Raw genomic sequence first — 20527 nt, 5'->3', positions numbered from 1 at the left:
TCATGAAAATATAAAATGAACACATGTCAAAGTTTTATTCAATTCATTAATTATATAGAGAATTGGGAAGACGTTAAAACCAATTCAAAGAGCATTTGGGATGCTGGGGATGTATTACTAAAATTATGTTAGAATACGATCATAGAATTAGATACAAAACCGATTAATGTCTAACTAAACAATAAATCATAACCTCTGGAGTAACCTGGTCCAACAGATACCTGACAAAACTCCACAAGTTAAAGTCTGCCCCTACAGAATTGTACAATAATACGGTCAATAAAAAGGACAAAACAGCACTGAAAGAACACTCAGTAATCTCTTTTGCCCATTTCCAAATTTTTGATAATTTTTCTCACAGGAGTGAAATATTAGAAATATTGCATGGGACATATATATATAATAAAAATTACTGTCTTATCTGAAAGTCAAATTTAACTGTGCCTCTTCTTTTTTTTCCTGTATTTTACCTTGTAACCCTGCTAACGAGTTAACAAAAATTTTACCGAGTTTGTACAGTTCCGCTGTCAACCTTACAGCTCTTACATCTGTGCCTCACGTGCTACCCCCCGTAGATAATAAAAATTTAGCGGTATTCCTATTCTTTATATTTACCACTGGGTGACGCTTACAACCCGCAGTAAACCCACTGGTATGGAGTCAATTCCAACTCATAGCGACTCTCCACGACAGGGGAGAAACGCCGCAGTCTACTAGGGGAGAAAGAGTGAAGAGTCCTCAAAAGCCGCTTCTACAACCCATCCCCCAAGGTAGACTTGAAGAAGCTCTCAGATTTCACAACCAGGCTCTGTTGGCGCGCGCCGGAAAAGGTTGAGCGAAACCGCCGAACTACGCCCAGGCCAGACCCAGACTGCGCAGGCGTTCGGGTTAGTGCGCAGACGCTGTCAGCAGGACTCACGGGAAGCGGAAAGGGAGGGGGTGGAGCCGCTGAGGGCGCGCACGCGCAGAGGTCGGCGGCTGCCTCCTGCTGGGGCGCCTGAGGTGTTCTGTGCTCCTCGCCTCCTGCGTTCCATGGAGATGCCCAGCTCCCGGGCGCATCCGGAGGACAGCGCTGAGCTGGTCCCTTCCGACAACTCGACCCCGCACAAAGAGGAACTTAACAGCAAGGCGAGTGTGGACGCGGGAAGGCTCACGGGCCCCGGATGGGGCGCCACTGGCCCCAAAGATGGTCCGCCGCGGCTCCTTCGCTCCCCGCGTGCTTGGCCATCCTCGGTCCCTGGTACCCGGTGGGTCAGTGTCAGTGCGTGACTCGTCGGGCCTCGGCTTTGCCCAGCTGGTGTGCACTTTTTACTCATGGCACTATGTGCAGCTCTATAGCACTTTGCAGCTGCCTTCTTTTAAACAGTTGCAGTAAGGGAGACACTGAAAGTTGCTCCAAGGTTAGACTTAGGTAGCAGTGGGACGGAGGTTTTTAAAATTTTTCACTTTACCTTTTAAAACTTTTAGAAAGACCGCCCTCCTCTCCTAGATGTTCTATTGCCCGTATTCTCCATCTCAGAAAACGCCACCACCGTCCGTCCAGTTGGCTATGCAAGTAACAGGGGAGCCATCCTTGACTTCCATCACAACGTCCTGTCACTTCTACCTCCGAAGCCCCTGGACTCTTAACCACCGTCTGCCCTGTTATCAACCCAGACCAGCCACTATCGTCTCTCATTGGGACTCTCTCAAATCCTTCCCAACTGGTGTCTCCCCATCCACCATTACTTTTTTCTAATCTATTCACCATTTAGCAGCCAGAGTAATAATCCTAAAACATGTATCTGATTGTCACTCTATTTTTAAAAAAAGGGGGGGAGGGGAGGCAATATAAAAATTTCGTGCAATAGACAAAAGCTTTAAAAATATGGGGAGAGAGCAGTTACAGCTTTTCAGATATTAGGTATCCTTTGCTTCTGTCCCAAACTAACAGTGACATCTTGGGCAGGTCTCTTTAATCTCTCTCCATCATATTTTCCTTGTTTGAAGTATGTAAGTGAAATTTATACCTGCTTTCCTAAAATGAATAGGAAAAGTACTGTTCAGACATAACCTATTGTTATTACTACTTTCATCCCAGGGAGGTCATATGAATTCAACCTTGGTATTCAACCTGATCCAGTCAATTACTAGAACCTTGACTATCAGCTAGGGAGACACAAAGGTGCACACACATCGGGGGTAGTTTTTTAAACTACACAGCATGTTCCTGTTACTACCATAGCAAGTCCCTTAAATTAATATATGATATTCTCCAGGTGTGTGAGGTAGAAAAAAAGACCGTGAACAATAATTTTAGAGCCACTAGCGTTTGGGTAGCGAAACTGTCAGGTTGTCAAAATAACTAGTTATTTGCTTAGTTTTCACTTAGCTGAGTGCTCCCATGCTAGTATAAAGCGAAGCCTCTTTCAGTAGTGCCAGGACTGTGCTAGTCTTTGAAATACAGAAATGAATAAAGCAACAATGGGAAGTGATAGGTCTTACTGCCACAAGTAGGGCATTTAGCATTACTTGCTTGTTTCAGATGTCTAGCTACACCATTTAGTTCATAATCATAAAAACCACTAATAATTGAAAAAAGTAGCCCACCCCTTATCCCATTCAGAATTAAATAAAAAATATAACACAGCTTGTGAGAATTAATTGAAAAACTGTTAATACTTTTGGTGCATACCATATGCTTTTAATAGAAGATATAAACCTTGTTTGGTTACCGTACCACTTGGTGTGTATTCTGGCTACCAGCAACCCTTGGCAAGTCTAATCACTGCTTCCCCCTTCAACTTTCCCCCACCTCCATCCCACACAGACTTTGCGAAAAGAATCTGTATATTCACAGACTGCCCATTTTGAAAATCACTACATAATAGTCCCATATTCCATTTCTGATTCTGAAACAATTAAAGGACCATCTTTGAACATACCTTGAGAACTCCTGATTTAAGGATTTTTTTTTCCTTTATTTCTATAGATTAAAGAACAAAAAATTGTTGTAGATGAACTTTCTAACCTGAAGAAAAACAGGGTGAGTTATTAGAGTAATTGGTTATATTTTATTAAAAATTACATATATGGTTTATATAAATCTAACATTAAAATGTTTAGGATTTCAACATCTTTTTAGTTAACAAATTGCAAAAGTGAAAAAGTTTTTTTTAATGTGTGTGTAATGTTGAAAATGGTTTTCCCCCATCATGTGGTAGGGTCGGAATCAACTTGACGGCAGTGGGTTGGGTGGGTGCTATCCACATTACTTTTGGACCAAATGATACTAAGGGTACTGTAGTTTACTGCTGTAATCAGTAATAGTATTTATTTTATACTTGAATTTGATATTTTCTTTTGTAATAAATTAACTTTAAATATATGGAAAAGAGAGGAAACTTTCTATAAATGAATATGGATAATTGTTGAACAACAAAAAAAAATGATAAAATTGCCACCCCCCAAAAAACAATAATAATAACCTCAATCTTTGAAGTGCTTAACACGATTTTTAAATGTATTCATGAGCAAGCTGCCGAAGTTACCAAAAATTACATTTTAAAATTCAGGAGGAAATTATTTTAGCTCCTTAAAGGATTTAAAATATTATTTTATAACAGGTTAGACATTTCTAATATTGCCTTTTGTGGAATATTAGAAGTTAAGGCGCAATTGAAACGAACTTTCTAGATGACAGATTGGCAGAGCATATCAAAGTCTTAAAACTGTAACAGCTTGACCCAGTAATATCATTTCTAGGAATTGATGCTTAGAAAAGAATCACGGGTGTGCACAAAGATTTAGTTACAAGGATATTTCATCACAACATTGATTTTATAATAGTGAAAAGTTGGTAACATCACAAATGTCTTAAGATTTGGGAACTGAGCAAATAAAACTAGTATTTTATATCCATACAGTAATACTGTAAAAGAATACTTATTAACATAAGAAAAGGTGTTCACAATGTAGTATTTACTGATAAAAGCAAATTATAAAAACGTAGGCATAGTAAGAGCCTTTTTAGTTAAAAGAAAAACAGTATTATGGTATGTGCAGAGTAAAAAAAAAGTTTCGCCTCAGTGTTAACGGAAGCAATTTCTGGGTAATAGGAAGATGGGTGACTTACTTGTTTATGTTTCTAAAATACTACTCTGAGCATATGTTATTGAAGTTCAAGAACAAGTAATATTTGAGTTCGAAGTTTTGAGAGCTGTTTGGATCAGATCTTGATATTAGCTTAAATTATGTTTTGCAGAAAGTATATAAGCAGCAACAAAACAGCAACATATTCTTTCTTGCAGACCGAACAGAAATGCTTTCTGAAAGCAAAAGTAAGTTTTTCCAGTATCTTCTGTAGAAATCTGCAGAAAGTCTTTTGTAGAAATGCATGGTGGTGCCTAAGTTATACTGTCTAGATCTGATTGTTTAAATACATGTATCTAAAGATTAGGATAGAAAAGTCTTTAATTAACCTGTTAGTAAAATTAATACAATGATTTGATTTTCTTCACGTTAGCTTTCCAAAAATAAGTCTATAGAGAAAGACCTGGCAATCTGCTCTCCTAAAGACTACAGCGTAGAAGACCCTATGGGCAGTTCTGCTCTGTCACATGGGGTCACTGTGAGTCAAAATCTAATTGGTGGCACACAACAGCAAGTAAAAAATACATAAGATGTGTTAGAAAGCAACAGTTATCAACATATGTTTTAGAGTTTCCAACAGTCTAAGTATGAACAACTGTTCGACCACTTCATGTGACTTTGAATGAATTACTCTGAGGCTCCAAGCTCTTGTGAGAATTAAATGATTTATCTGAAGTGTTTGGCCCACTGCATGGGCCAAAATAAGCACTCAGTAGATAGAAACTATTTTTCTAAAACAAACATTCTTTATTGATAGCCTGTTGTGAATTATTATTGGCACTAGCAATAGTACATATACTCAGATGATTTGACCTTGTTACATAATCTGTGATGCCCTGTTATAAGGTAAAAGTCCAAGACATTTTACTTAATATTTCTTCCTCTCCTCCTCTCATCACAGATATACTGGATGAACTGAAGAAAGAATACCAAGAAATAGAAAACTTAGAGAAGACCAAAATCAAGAAGTAGTCAACTTAATTTCACATAACAATGTGTGGCATTTGTTGTTCTGTAAACTTTTCTGAAGAGCATTTCAGCAAAGATTTGAAAGAAGATTTACTGTATAATCTTAAACAGCGTGGACCCAGTAGTAGTAAACAGTTGTTAAAGTCTGGTGTTAACTACCAGTGTTTATTTTCTGGACATGTCCTTCACTTGAGAGGTATTTTGACTCCCCAGCCTGTGGAAGATGAAAGAGGCAATGTGTTCTTGTGGAATGGAGAAGTCTTTAATGGAATAAAGGTTGAAACTAAAGAGAATGATACTCAAATTATGTTCGATTATCTTTCATCTTGTAAAAATGAATCTGATATTTTGTCAGTCTTCTCGGAAGTCCAGGGTCCTTGGTCTTTTATATATTATCAAGCATCTACGCATTATTTATGGTTTGGTAGAGACTTTTTTGGTCGCCGTAGCTTGCTTTGGCATTTTAATAATTTGGGTAAGAGTTTCTGCCTCTCTTCAGTTGGCAACCAAACATCTGGAGTAGCCAATCAGTGGCAAGAAGTTCCAGCATCTGGAATTTTCAGGATTGATCTCAAATCGTCTACTGCCGTTTCCAAATGTGTGGTTTTAAAATTATATCCTTGGAAGTACATTTCTCGGGAGAATGTTACCAAAGAATGTGTTAATAGCCTGACTAAAATTTCAGCAGACTTGCCTAAGATCGTATCAGTGGAAGCAAATGAAGCCAAACTATATCTTGAAGAACCTATTGTTCCTTTAAATATGAAGTTGCCACCAGCTTCATTTGAGGCTCATTACACTGACATTTCCAGAGTCCCAGCTACAAAAGAGACACTTCAAGTCTGTCTCACTGACAGCCACATGAAGGAAGTGGTTCAGCAGTTTATTGATGTCCTGAGTACCGCGGTCAAGACACGTGTCTTATATTTACCTAGAGATGAAAGCTTGACACCAAATGATGCTTTGAAAACTTGTGATAAGAGAGCAAATGTTGCAATTCTGTTTTCTGGAGGCATTGATTCCATGGTTATTGCAACCCTTGCTGACCGTCATATTCCTGTAGGTGAACCAATTGATCTCCTTAATGTGGCTTTCATGAGTAAAGAAAAGACTGTACCAACCAGTTTTAACCAAAATAAGAGTAAGCAGAAAAATCATTGTGAAATACCTTCTGAAGAATCATCTAAAAATCCTGCTGCCACAGTTGTTGATAATCCTAATAAAGAATTCAATGTACCAGATAGAATCACAGGAAGAGCTGGGCTAAAGGAACTACAAGCCATCAACCCTTCCCGAATTTGGAATTTTGTTGAAATTAATGTTTCTGTGGAAGAACTGCAAAAATTAAGAAGAACCCGAATATGCCAATTAATTCAGCCCTTGGATACGGTCCTGGATGATAGTATTGGCTGTGCAGTCTGGTTTGCTTCTAGAGGAATTGGTTGCGTAGCAACACAGGATGAAGTGAAATCCTATCAGAGCAACGCAAAGGTGTGGTACAATATTTCTGCTCATAAGAGTGTCTGAGATGTGGATTTGGTCCTTAAAGCTATTGCATTTAGGGTGCAAGAATATAGCATATTTAATTGCATTTAAACTACAACACAGTGCCTCTTTTAAAAATTGAGCATATTTTACTATTTTATGCCTTTTTCTTGTGTTTTTTTTTTGAAAATGTTATTTTGGGGGTTATAATTTTTTTAGGGTTTCATATTATCTTGGTTATTTTCCTTACTATATAGTAGGTAGAATTTTTAACGTGGATTTCTTTAAACCCTCATAGGTCGTTCTTACTGGAATTGGTGCAGATGAACAACTTGCAGGTTATTCTCGTCATCGTGCCCGCTTTCAGACACATGGGTTAGAAGGATTGAACAAGGAAATAGAAATGGAACTAGGTCGAATTTCTTCTAGAAATCTTGGTCGTGATGACAGAGTTATTGGTGATCATGGAAAAGAAGGAAGGTAATTCTAATTATCTATTGGAGCATTGTAGGGTGTTTTTGTAGGAACAGTGGACTGTGAAAAGAGGTTCCTTTAGGTTCCTTTTTGCTGTGGAGACTGTTCAAATGAGTAACAGCAGTAGCAATAATATCTTAGTCTTATGTTACAAATGGAGACAGTCAGAAGCAAAGCTGGAGAGAGGCTAGGGTAGAAGCTGTTTGCCAGAACTCGTCCAAGAAATACCTTTTCAACAATTTTCAAAGGTGATACCATGACACAGTTGTTTTTAGACTATAATGGAAAAGTCTGTGAACGTAAAACTGAGATAGTGAAATGTCGAGAGAAAATGTTTAAAGAGTTGTTTTAAGGGGGTGCTTTTCTCATTTTTTTTTTTTCTCCCAGTAAGGGTATAAGCCCCACTCCCAAGCTCTGTCATCCAATTTTACAAAACCTGGCTCTGCCTCTGTGGACATTTCTGTACATATTATTAGGTCTATACTGATTTGAATGGTGGTTCCAGTACTGTATTCCTCTATATGGTTTTGGAACACAGTTTAGTCATATGTTGCAGATTACCTAAAACTTTCAAAGAAACCAGCACACTTTCATATGTATACCACATTTTTATGCAAATAACACCCTCTGCATTTGTTTGCTGCCTGTGCCTTTCCCCCTGGAGGCACCCTCACAAACACCACCATGCCAATCCTCTTCCACATGTTGCTGCTAAAAAAAAATTAGCATAGCGTACTTAGGAAAATACCTGGGAGAGTGGGGGAGTGGGGGTGTGGCTGGCAAACAGATGCAGAAGATGCACATTACATTTGCCTAAAAATACGGTGTTCTTGTTTAATCACACATTTGTGCATAGACTATATTTCTGATGGTAGTAAACAAGTTCTTGAATACAATTTTTTTAGGCATTAAGGATAAAGGAAGATGTGTTTATTTGGTTTAAAGAGCAGAAATTTGTCTAAGTGGTTTAATTTATTAAATGATGATATTACAAGGATACAAACATGCACAAATAGGGAGCCCAAGTAAGGCTCATGGGAAATGGAATGTCATAATACACCTACTCTCTCTGAGGCTTGATTTTTTTTCCTCTCTACTTCTGTCTTTTCCTCTCTCCACTGAACCTTGGTTACCTTTACACAGTTGCCATTCTTAGGTTGCCAATGTGAGGCATATAAAACATTGACTACTGTGTCATTATTCTGTCATAATTTTCAAAAATTTCATTATAACAAATGCCACAATACAAAGTCTGTAAACTGTTTTCTGTTTACTGTGTATGTGTGTGACAGAGAGAGAAATTCAGTTAAATTAGAAGGGGATTAAAGCAGTAAATTTTAAAGGCTCCACATGAAAGTCTTATGATACCCGCAGGCAAAAATGCATATGTTTAAAAATGTTTAAAACAGCTTATACAGAATTGTGATTTAACAAGTGCTATTATAATGGCAAAATCTAAATAACCAATTTATTATGCGTCTTGGCATATGTATTAACAATAGTCTATTAATTACTGTCTTCTATTTAAATTTGCTTTTACAATTCATTTTTATAAAATGTCCCATATAACAAATGCCTTTATCCATCCCAATTTCCACTCTAAACTTGTTGCAGTCGAATCAGTTCTGACTCATAGTGACCCTGTAGGACAGAGTAGAACTGCTTCATAGGGTTTCCAAGGAATGGCTCGTGGATTTGAACTGCTGACCTTTTGGTTAGTAGCCGATTGCTTAACCACTGCAGCACCAGGGCTCCAGTCTCTACTTTAGCTGGAATAAAATGTAAAGGAATGGAAACACTGTCATAAATGTGTGGTACTTTGCGGGTTTGGGGCTGGTGGTTAAAGTATTTTAAACAGTAAGAAGGGCAGACTTTTATAGGAAATTAGAGAAGCCAGAGGGTCAGAAAGTTACTTTTTTAATTCAGTACCTTGTATTGCACCAATTTGTTGCCATTTAAACACTTAAAATGTTAATTAAACAATTTTGATACCATAAGTGTTTCATAAATGCAGCAATGTGTAGTTTGTCTATGTTGGTCTCATGTCCCTAAAGTTCAATTTCTTTAGACAAGATAAAGAATAGATAAAAATTGAATAGTTGACTAAGATTATGCTTGTTTTCAAGACATCACCGTAGACCTGACTTACTTATTGAGGTTTAGACTGTTTTGTAGCATATATATTAAAATTATTCACATTATGAAACATTTAATTTTTAATGTGGTTAAATTCTAGCTGTAAAATTATGTAAACAACTAGAACGTTTTTATTTGAGAAGATAGTACCCTCTGAGGTGACACAGTGGTTAAGAGCTTGGCTGCTAACTAAAAGGTCGACAGTTCGAATTCACATCCACTCCTTGGAAACCATATGGGGCAGTTCTACTCCGTCCTATAGGTTTGCTGTGAGTCAGAATCAACTCTGACAGCAACAGGTTTGATTTCGGGTTTTTAAGGAGTACTTGGGTGATGCAAACGGTTTGCTCAGTACTACTAACATAAAGGTTGGTGGTTTGAACCCACCCAGTGACACCACAGAAGAAAGGTCTGACAATCTGTTTCTGTAAAGCTTATAGCCAAGAGAACCCTATAGAAGCAGTTCTACTCTGTAACACATGGGGTCGCCATGAAGTTGATATTGACTCGATGGCAGCAAGTTTGGTTTTTGGTTTCAGTGACTTCTCAGATTAAATCCTAACATACTGAATAAAATGCATTAAGAAATAATCATAACATGTTGATTTTTATAGTGATGTTGTATTTATCTATTTATTTTAGATTTCCTTTCCTGGATGAAAATGTTGTTTCCTTTCTAAATTCCTTACCAATTTGGGAAAAGGTAAACTTGACTTTACCCCGTGGAATTGGTGATAAACTACTTTTGCGTCTTGCAGCAGTGGAACTTGGTCTTACATGCTCTGCTCTTCTGCCAAAACGGGCCATGCAATTTGGATCCAGAATTGCAAAAATGGAAAAGAATAATGAAAAAGCATCTGACAAATGTGGAAGGCTCCAAGTCATTTCCTTAGAAAATCTTTGTATCGAAAAGGAGATCAAAATGTAAATGGTTTCACAGTGTAACAACATCTGCTGAAGGATAGTTTTGTAAAAATAAAATATTCTGCTGCTTTGTTATTATATAATTTAATGGTTTATAAAATGTAGCAATTATGTAACTTTTCTTAGCTACATCTAGAAATAACTGAATTTGTTGTTGTTGCTGTTGTCTGGGGCCCTGGTGGAGAAAACCTGGGACCCTGGAACATGCAATGGGGACATCCAAAGGGATATCCCTGAGGGTTTTGGTTCTGCAGACTCCTCTTAACCCTCAGATTTGGCAGAGGTGGCCAGAATTCCCTAGTACGATCTAGCACTTCCCCTATACTGGAGGATAACTGCAAAGGCCCCTCCCTGACAAGGCAATAGGTACCTCCCTCAGGAGCGGCTTCCACTCTTTTCCCGACTGCCAGGGCCAATAACTAGGGTTAAGTCTGTCTGAGCATAACTGAACTTGGGAAGTGCTGGACCTGATAAGAAAAGACAATAACATCAAAGGACCTGTGAAAATAAGCTCACATACTGGCAGGGGCCAGAGTACTCCTGGGTTTGGATTTTGAGGGTGTTTAATCCAGGAGCCAGAATATAAGATTGGATAAGCAAGAATTCATTGCTTTGGGAGAACTTTTTTGGAAGATAGAATTTAATACCCTGACATGGACACGAGGGCAAATTCTGTTAGGGTGATCCTTAAGAGGCATGGAGAAAATGATGGCCAGTGCTGAGGGAAGTTGCCCTGATGTGGTAGAGGAATGAATAAAGAGGCTGAGGGAAGTGGGCATGCTGGAATGGATATATGTGAGACCAAAAAACCCACCAGAGAATTACATTCTGCCGAAGGGCCAGAGAACAGACCATTTATCAAGGTAAGTAGGACTGTACTGGTGAGACGGGCACCAGCATCACTAGGAAGTTCAGTGGGGGCTCTCCTCTGAGGGCCAGGTTGGAAAGGCAGTCTCAGCTGGGCTTGTTAATGTGCAGATGCTGGCCCCCCTCCCAATTGCCCTGACAGTTCACAAAGTTGGAGGGGCGGCCAAGGGGGCTTGACCCATAAGGAATTATAGAGATAGTTAATAGAGCATAGGATCACTGTGAGCAAAATAGGCAGCTAACAAGGGCACAACTTTACAATAATTTTTTTAAAAAAGACAAGAATGGGGGAACAGGAGGCTGAAGGTGGTTGCCCCAATGCAAAGTCATGATCCCTTAGTTCTCAGACCTGAACCGATTTTTAGATCCAGAACCCACTGACTAAAAAGGTGGCTAGGTCCTAGGAGGAAGGACCCTCAACATGGTGGCAAGTATATGCTGGATGATTTACCTGGTCCTTCTCTTAAGTAAGTATGGCTATTTACTTAGGTGATTACCTTGGAGAAAGGAAATGTCCAGGCATTTCAAGGACTATTGGACACAGATACATGTCTGAGTATGTGTTTGCCTTTCCTGAACATAGAATCGCAACCGTTGCCACTACCTGACAGCTTAAGGTACCTGAGTCTCAGAATCCCAGGCACTATAGCATCAACTAGGGAACCACTTCTCAGCAAAGTATTGTGCCTGTGATGAAGTTTTGTGTTAAGCCCTGAATGGACAACCTTTCCTCAGATTGGAGACAAGTAGAACCATCTGGGTCCATGAACAAAAAAACTTACGGAATTGATGTCTGTGTGCAAACATGCAAACCTTTTAAAAGAAGATGTCCTTTTTGACATCCCTTACCCTGAAATAGCAATCATAAATGTATTAATATTGACTACTCCCATCATAGCTAAAACATGATAACAGTGGGTACAGGAGAAATTCTGTCCCCAAACAGTCACCAATAACCTCCATGTTGCTAAATTCAGTGGGAGAGTTTCAGTTCTTACTTCTGGTGACCTAGCAGCAGCAGCCAATGACGTTGGCCACTCCCTTACTCTTGAAACACTTCTGTAATTAATCGTGGTTTTCCTTCTGCCTTGGTGTTTGCTGTTTGTCTTTGCTGCCTCTCTCTATCTGACCTATAAATGTTAAATTTCTCCGGTCTCTCCTAGGCTGTCATCCCTTCTCATTCTGCATTCTCTCCCTTGGTGATTTCAACCATTCTCATGGCTTCAGTTATCATAAACATGCCCAAATGTACACATCTAACCCAAGTTGCCATTCTTAGCCTAGATCTGTCTGTCTAAGGCATATCTGACATTTCTGCTTGGTTCTTTCACAGGCACTACAAGATCAGTAGGCCCACAACTGAACCCTTAATCTTGCCCTGATCCTTTAATGCTTCCGTCAAAATTGACAGTGTCACCTTTGCTCCGCCTTCTTCTTTAACACCTTCCCAGTCAATGTGTTACCTGTCTGCTCCTCAGTATTTCTCAAACCCACCCACTGCTCTCCATCTCCACTGCCACCACCCTGGCCTGCACCTAGCTTCCATTGCCATGAGCTTAGCCTCCATTGCCACAAACGTAGCCTCAGCTTTTAGGATAACGTTAAGAATCTTTAAGTCAGTGGCCTGCGTGATCTGGCCCTTGCTTCCTCTACAGCCTCAGTCTGTGCCACTGTTTCCCTTGTTCTCAGCACAAGGTTTTGTTCAGTTTCCCCCAAATTTCAACATTCTTAATTATTTCTCATAAGCTGTTCTCTATCCCTGGAACACCATTCCTTCAACTGTTTGCTTGCATAGCTTTTTTCGTCTTTCAGGCTTACCTCAAAACGTCACTTCCTCAGAGCAGTCTGTTCCAACCTCAGATCTAGGCTACTTTTCTTCACGTGCTGTCATTATTACATCTTGTATTTATCACATTGTTAAATGTATCTGTATAGTTATCCGTTGAGCTGTAAGCTCCTTGAGGTTTTTGTGTCTGCTCTGTTTTTCAGAGTCTTCAGCAACTAGCAGAGTGCTTGGCTCATAGCAGGTGTTCCACAAATGATTGTTGAATGAATGAATGATATCAGGAGGGATTCCAACTCAGGGGTACCTCAAAGTCGGGTTCTTTCACCTCTGCCACTCTGTTTTTCTGTTTTAGCAGAGACAAGTAAATGAGAGTAAGGAAATAATAGACAAGTACAGTGCCTAGGGCATTGAAACTGGGCTGAGTGGCGGAAGTCATTGACGCCTGGGCACACATCTGTCCACCGGGTTTCCCGTCCCGTCAGCCGCGGGCCAGCCAGCCCCAGGCCCAACGGTTTCGACCCGCGCCCAGCGGCAGTGGCGGCAGGGGAGCCCAGAAGGGCCTGGAGGCCACAAACAGTGGCAAAACAGGCTTTCCTGGTTCTCGCCCCAGGAAAGTACCTCTGGGATACTCCCCGGAGCCTCTCCTCCCCGGCTGTCGCCCACGGTGGTGGGGGCGGGGGGGGGCGGGGGGTGGAGCCTCACCGCGGACCCAGCCCAGAGAGAAATCGTTTGAGCCGGAAAACTGGATCCAGAGAATACTCCAGGGATCAACGTGGACCTAGCTTCCCTCACCTGGACAATAAAACTATTTCAATGTAGGTTTCTTCCTCTCCTTGTTCTTTCCCCTTCATGTGTCTGTGGCAGATGTGAGCTGGTTGTGGGCATAGGTCTTGAACTTTAGTATGGACAGACCTAGGTTCTGATCCTGAAAAGTATGAAGCCTCAGATGAGTCCTGTACCCATCTAGCCTCCATTTCTACGTCTATAAATTGGGAATAAGAAGGCCTATTTCTCTGAGCAGGGTTGTCAAAGTGTGGTCCCGAGACTAAACGCATCAGCATCACCTGGAACTTTTCAGAAATGGAAATTCTCTGGCCCCATCCCAAAAAACTGAATCAAAAACTCTTGAATGGAGTCCAGCAATCTGTTTTAACAAACCCCAAGTGATTCTGATGCAGGCTAAAGTTTGCAAACCATTATGTAATTGGAGACAATCAAACGAAATAAATGGAGCCCTGGCGGTGCAGTGGTTAAGAGCTTGGCTGCTAACCAAAAGATGGGGTAGTTTGAATCCACCAGCCACTCCTTGGAAACCCTATGGGGCAGTTCTAATCTGTCCTATAGGGTCTTTATGAGTCAGAATAGACTCCACCACAAAGGTTTTTTGTGTTTTTTTTTAAACGAAACAGATAAAATGTTGTATATAAAAAACCTGGCACATAGTAGATGCTCAATAAATAATGGTTATGGTTATTATTATTGCAGGAACTGAGGAACATTTAGTTACATAGAAATAGAAAGCTAGGCAGGCACTTGTTTTCTTTTTTTCCTTCCCTCCCACCTTCCTTTCTTTCCTTTTCCTTAAGTGGGTCCTTATTTTTTTGCTTAAAAAATTTGAAAACAAAATAAACATGCATATGCAAAAAAAAGTATGTAATAGTGATTTCTCATATATAAACTTACATTTCTTTTTGACATAATTAGTATCTTTTGACTTTTTTTGCAAAGCGGAAAATGATCCGGATTAATGGTTTTTTATGATTTTTAACTATTTTAATTCAAATGTCATTTGCTTGCTTATGCTGCATTTAGTTTAAAGTTGAGAAATGTAATGATTGACTACAGAAGATTAACCTTACAAAGATGAAAAGTACAGATTTATTTCTTGAGAGATCCAGCTTCATTGCCATAACAAATTTTAATGATTGGCTTTTCATTTTTATTCATTACAGAAACTTCAAAAAGGACACATTAGACTTCATTAGAAATGCTAAGATTGCCCAAGAAAGGATTAAATAGATTGGATCAAGTTCAAGATGAAGAAACCTACCTGGAAAATTTAGCAGTACAAAGAAATGCATCTGCTTTTTTTGAAAAATATGATCGGAGTGAAGTACAGGAGTTGCTTACTACTGCACTAGTTAGCTGGTTGTCTACCAAAGAGGATGTTCGATCTCAAATAGACATTCCATGTGGAATTATGAGTCAAATAAATAATGTAGGCTTCTCTACTGCAATCCTACTGACTCCCATGGACCCTACTGCTCTCTTAGACTACAGAGAAGTCCATCAGATCATAAGGGAGTTGTCTATTGGAATTTATTGCTTAAATCAAATTCCTTCAATTAGTTTAGAAGCTAATTATGATCAGAGTTCTTCTTGTCAATTACCTCCAGCTTATTTTGATACCAGAATTGGGCAAATTTTGATCAATATTGACTACATGCTAAAAGCACTATGGCATGGAATTTACATGCCCAAAGAAAAACGAGCCAGATTCTCTGAATTGTGGCGTACCATCCTGGACATTGACCCAGATGGGAAGCCTCAAACCAATAAGAGCATTTTTGCAGAATTTAGTTCAGCAGGTAAGACAATTTAACAGTTGTAAATTATTTTTATTAAAATCCATTTTGTTTATTTAAAAGTAATTTATCCGTGGCTCAGTTCTATGTATTTAGCTATCACTTCTTAATGAAGGTTTTTAAAACTCCAAAAGCTCTTTTTAAGAAACATTAATATTTTTAAATGCCACCAAAATTATGTTTTAAATTGAACATCTTTCCTCTTTCATCTTAATTCCCAGTTTCTGCAGAATGGATCAGATTCCAAACTACGTGTTGGAGAGTTTTCCATTTATACATTTTGTCTTAGAGGTCCTAAGCAGGAAGATCAGTAGCAGAGTCAAGAAAAGAGTAAAATTGGAGTGCAATTAGAAAAATCTACAAAGTTGAAAACAAGATGATTTTGCCAGATTGCTTAGCCTTCTTTATTGCCATTTCATAAACCTCAGAATGAATAATATAATAATAATTGAAGAGTAAATGTGCGTCAGCAATCTTGGTTGTAGTACTTTAGTAGCATTAGGTTTCATGAATACTTATTGTTGGTTCACCAATTTTTTTATTTTTATTTTTTTACTTTAGATGAAGGTTTACAGAACAAACCAGCTTTTCATTAAACAGTTAGTAAGCATATTGTTCTGTGACATTGGTTATCAACCCCACAACATGTCAACACTCTCCCTTCTTGACCTTGGGTTTCCTATTACCAGCTTTCCTGTCCTCTCCTGCCTTCTAGTCCTTGCCCCTGGGCTGGCGTGTCCCTTTAGTCTCATTTTGTTTTATGGGCCTGTCTAATCTTTGGCTGAAGGATGAACCTGAGGAGTGGCTTCGTTACTGAGCAAAAAGGATGGTCTTGTTTTTTTGTGAGTTAGAATTTTGTGCTACATTTTTCTCCAGCTCTGTCTGGGACCTTCTGTTGTGATCCCTGTCAGAGCAGTCAGTGGCGTTAGCTGGGCACCATCTAGTCTGGTGGAAGCTGCAGTACTTGTGGTCCATTAGTCCTTTAGACTAATCTTTCCCTTGTGTCTTTCGTTTTCTTCATTCTCCCTTGCTCCTGACGGGGTGAGTGGTGTATATTAGAAGGCTGCTCACAACTTTTAAGACCGCAGATGCTACTCATCGAAGTAGAATGTAGAAAATTTTCTTTATAAACCATGTTATGCTGGTTGAGCTAGATGTTCCCTGAGACCATGGTCCCCATATCCCTCAGCCCAGTCATTCAGTCCCTCAGGGATTTTAGATGCGTCAAAAAAAATTTTTTTTTCTTTTTTTTTTTTTTGTGGAGCTTCCATGACCCCACTTTTTATAAGTTGTGCTGGCTTCACCACTATTGTTGGTTCACCAAATTTTTAAATTCCTTTCTTGGAATTCTCTACACTTCTCTAAGGCCTATATATAAATAACAGATGACATTAAAACCTGACACATCTCCTTTAGCATATGTAAATTTTTATAGAAGCTTTAAAAAATTTTTTTCCATGGTTCCTTTGTAGCAGGCCAGGTGGAATGGGAAATGCATTGCTTAGACACTTCTATCAACTGCTTTCATTCTATAACTATATCTAATCTCTTTTTGAATAGATTTCCAAAGTTTCTGGACACAGGCTTAAAAATCACTCCCAAATTTGTTAAAATTGTACGTAGATTTCACTTGATTGGAGAGGCAAGCATAGCAATATTATTTTATAGATTTTATGGTCTGAAACTAAAAAAGGAATGCCAGTCCATCCTCCAGGAATAAAATGTCACCAAGATGGCTTCTTTCTCAACTATCCTGTGAACATATCTGTTGATTTGTGTATTGCATGTAAATTGGCTACACATTAAGGGGTTGATATTAAAAAATATAATATTTTCAGTTATTCAGCTTTTTTTTTTTCTTTAGCGATGTCTCTTTAGACACCTTCATCCTCCTACTTGTCTGACTGCCCTCTAGGTGTGTTGCACCATTATTTACTGCTCTCTGAAATCCATTGTCCTTCGCCTCTTCTTATTCCAGACCTTGCCTTTGATGAGGGAGGATTTCCTCACATGTCTGGTAATTGTTGCTCTTTGTTCGCACTTAGGAGGCAGGAATAAGGTTTGTTGGCTGGTGGACCTCCCTTTAGGATGATCAGGAGGGTTCCTGGGGACCCTCTCCTTCAAATGTCAGAACTGTAGGTGTTTTCTCTTTGGTTGGTCCCTTGCTTCCAATCTTCTGGCTGGAGGTCTGACATCAATGGGTCTGGGGCCACAAGAGGAGAAGGGGCTGTGGATCTCTTTATTCATCACACAAACTCTCACTTAAAGTCTGTTTCCAGCACAGCTGCTCTCCCTACCTTCAGCTCTGCTTCTCATCTCCCAGTCTAGAGCCTTTTTGGACCAATCTCTACAGAGTAAGTCTGCCTTTTGCCATGGTGGGGGAGGGGAATTTGCCTGGTTGTGCTACTTGGAGAAGGGGTCTTGGGATCCAACTGCACCTTAATCAGACTTTGAATCAATTCTCCTTTTATATTCTTATATTCTATCCTTCATAAGTTGACGTGCTTCCAATTTCTAAGCCTTTCTGGGGTTCTGTGGTGAGAGTTGACTTCCTGAATGTTAACTCCTACCTATCCTAAAGCCACAAGGTTTATAGAGGTTATCAACAATGCTCTGGTTTATATGTAGATTTTTTATTTTTAAACTGACAGAAACACTTTAATTTCTTTATAATCTCTGTATAATTTATCTTACTAACCCTTTTGAAAAAGGGAGATGATGAATAATAGTGGCCATTAAAAAAACCCAAGAATATTCTGGCTTTTTATACATTTGATGAAGAACCAAAGGGAAGGGGGAGGAGACACGCTGATGTATCATTTATACCTTAAGGCACATATGTTGAGAACTAACTCTGCATTTTCTACAAAGTCATATTTTATGACTCAAAGCAATGTTCTCAAGCCTAGACTAAAGCTTACATTGTAAATGTGACATTCTTAAAAACACAATTTAACAAGTTTAATTTGATAATAAATGGCAAGAAAATGTAACAGAAAATTTATCACGTATAAACCAAAAAACCAAACTCATTGCCGTCGAGTCAATTCCGACTCATAGCAACCCTGTAGGACAGAGTAGAACTGCCCCATAGGGTTTCCGAGGAACACCTGGTGGATTCCAACAGCCAACCTTTTGGTTAGCAGCCATAGCTCTTAACCACTACACCATCGACATTTTCTTATCATTTATAATAGAGTAAAATCAAGTTTTAATTCTTATTTATTTCAACATGATTAGTTAGCAGGCAGGTTCATTGTTTACTGTGTATGTTTAGGTCTCATCTACAAAAAGAAAAAATGTATAATATTGGTTCTGAACAAGCAAATTATACTTTTAGCCCAAGTGAGAAGCTAATTCCCTCACTTAAAAAGAGATAACATTTTATTGTTATCCTTTCATATATTCCTTGCTTAAAGATGGGACTTATATTACTGTGTTTCCATGGTATTGTTTTTCCTTCCTCCAAATAGAATGGGAATCTATTCTTTTTAATCTCATAAACTCCAATCTTCACTCTGCTTAGTTACCTACCCATCCACTGCTTTTCACCTTACACAACTTGATTGGCATCTCATGATTTCTTTATTGTCATATTAGTAGGATTTCAAGATATATCTGTGTTCAATTTGTTATGTTTATCCAGAAGCCAAATATGAAGTTTTCATTGTCTGAAATTTTTCTTTTTCACTGTGAAGGTTTGATTGATATTACAAAGGATCCAGACTTTGAAGGAATATATGATGAAGACATGAATGAAGACCCAACGTATAATCCAAATAGCCCTGAAGAAAAAGCTGTATTTATGAAATATGCTGAAAACATTCTGCTAAAGTTGACGTTTAGTACCACACAAGTTCAACAGTATGAAAATGTCTTTATATTTGAAACAGCCTATTGGCTTACTAATGCTATAAAATATAATCAGGATTATCTTGATATCTGTACCTACCAGAGACTACAGCAAAGATTATATCTTCAAAAAAAAGTTATTCAAAAACACTTAGAGAAGAAACAGGATATTAGAAGAGGGATGGGATACCTAAAGTTAATATGTTTTCTGACCCCCTTTCTACTGAGCTTAAAAAAGAAGATGAAAGTTCCATATTTAAATTCTCTGCTTCAACCTTTTTCAGGTAAGAGTATCATCAAAACCCAAACATAAAATGTAGGTATACGTGGGCCCAGGCATGTAACCTAGTTGTAGCTTGTTAACATAAAAACTGTTAGAAGGAAAGACATAAGAGAAAACAGAATTTAATATATCCAAAATAATTAAAAATACTTAGTATACATACATAATATTTGGCCTATGTGATATAAGTTATTATTATATTGGTTAATATTGATGTTAATTAATATAATTGATACATATTACTCAGAAATGATTAAAACTATTGCATGTTTTTTTGCTTTACTCACTGCAGTACTGAGTTGCTTCTAAGTGATGAGGAAAATATTAAGAGAGCCTCAACTTGAGTAAAACCTGGGCAAAATGATTTATCTATGCTGTTGATTGGGCTTCTTTGACCTGTCCTTTCTTTCTAACAGAAAGATAAAGACCTGATGTTGAAAAGTGGGAAAACAGTCTTCTACGGCATTTTACAGTAGAGACGAGTCAGATCTTGAGCATTCAGCCCTATTTAAAGTCTTTGGTTAAAAATGGATGGAAATGGTAAAAAGAAAGAAAGGTGAAAAGGAGGTGGAGAATAGGTGGGGGCTGGGGAGGAAGAGAAGGCAAGGAGAAATCAGCAGGGATGATATGGGATAAACTCCAAGACAATTTTTAGCCAGAAGTAGATGAAGGGAGTACCTTTCAGCCAAAAGTAGAATCCAAAGAGAAATAAGGGAAACATGGCTCCAAATTTTTAAATTAACTGTGCCAAAGGGATTTGGCTCAAACTAATTTAGAATAAGTGGGTTGGAATCAAGCTTTAATGATCTTCCAAATAGAACATACATTAGTCAGCTGTTATGCCTCTCTATTGAAAACATATGCCAAAGTTATAGCAACATAATAAGGGGAAAAAAACCTTCTGTTGTGTTTTTACATTTTTAGTATAAAGATCTTATTGCTTTCTTTTTTTTTTTTAATGGCATACTTATTTGAGAAACACTCTGAACAATACAGAATAGTACAAAGGTAGTAAAAAAAAAATTCACCCAGTCG

General features: G+C 38.6%; 3 protein-coding genes across 3 annotated transcripts in view; all 3 read left to right on the top strand.

Annotated features, from left to right (window-relative positions):
- Nucleotides 1–944: 944 nt before the first annotated feature.
- ASDURF (ASNSD1 upstream open reading frame) lies at nt 945–5146 on the top strand. The gene is made up of 4 exons (XM_023542786.2): nt 945–1128; nt 2972–3025; nt 4244–4319; nt 5033–5146. The coding sequence occupies exons 1-4, from the start codon at nt 1033–1035 to the stop codon at nt 5101–5103; spliced, it is 297 nt and encodes a 98-aa protein (XP_023398554.1). The 5' UTR covers nt 945–1032; the 3' UTR covers nt 5104–5146.
- Nucleotides 5125–11229, top strand: ASNSD1 (asparagine synthetase domain containing 1). The gene is made up of 3 exons (XM_064286902.1): nt 5125–6591; nt 6884–7065; nt 9838–11229. The coding sequence occupies exons 1-3, from the start codon at nt 5125–5127 to the stop codon at nt 10121–10123; spliced, it is 1935 nt and encodes a 644-aa protein (XP_064142972.1). The 3' UTR covers nt 10124–11229.
- A 2260-nt stretch (nt 11230–13489) lies between these two features.
- ANKAR (ankyrin and armadillo repeat containing) overlaps nt 13490–20527 on the top strand; it is a 108159-nt gene continuing 101121 nt past the window's right edge. The window contains exons 1-3 of the mRNA XM_064286901.1: nt 13490–13587; nt 14725–15360; nt 19056–19493. Of these exons, the coding sequence (XP_064142971.1) occupies nt 14760–15360; nt 19056–19493 (1039 nt within the window). The 5' untranslated portion in view covers nt 13490–13587; nt 14725–14759. The remainder of the gene's footprint in view (nt 13588–14724; nt 15361–19055; nt 19494–20527) is intronic.

The sequence above is a fragment of the Loxodonta africana genome, chromosome 6 (genome assembly GCF_030014295.1).
Source record: "Loxodonta africana isolate mLoxAfr1 chromosome 6, mLoxAfr1.hap2, whole genome shotgun sequence".
In the NCBI taxonomy this organism is placed as follows: domain Eukaryota; kingdom Metazoa; phylum Chordata; class Mammalia; order Proboscidea; family Elephantidae; genus Loxodonta; species Loxodonta africana.
Note: the sequence above shows the minus strand (reverse complement) of the source record. Positions and strands in the feature narration are given on the sequence as shown.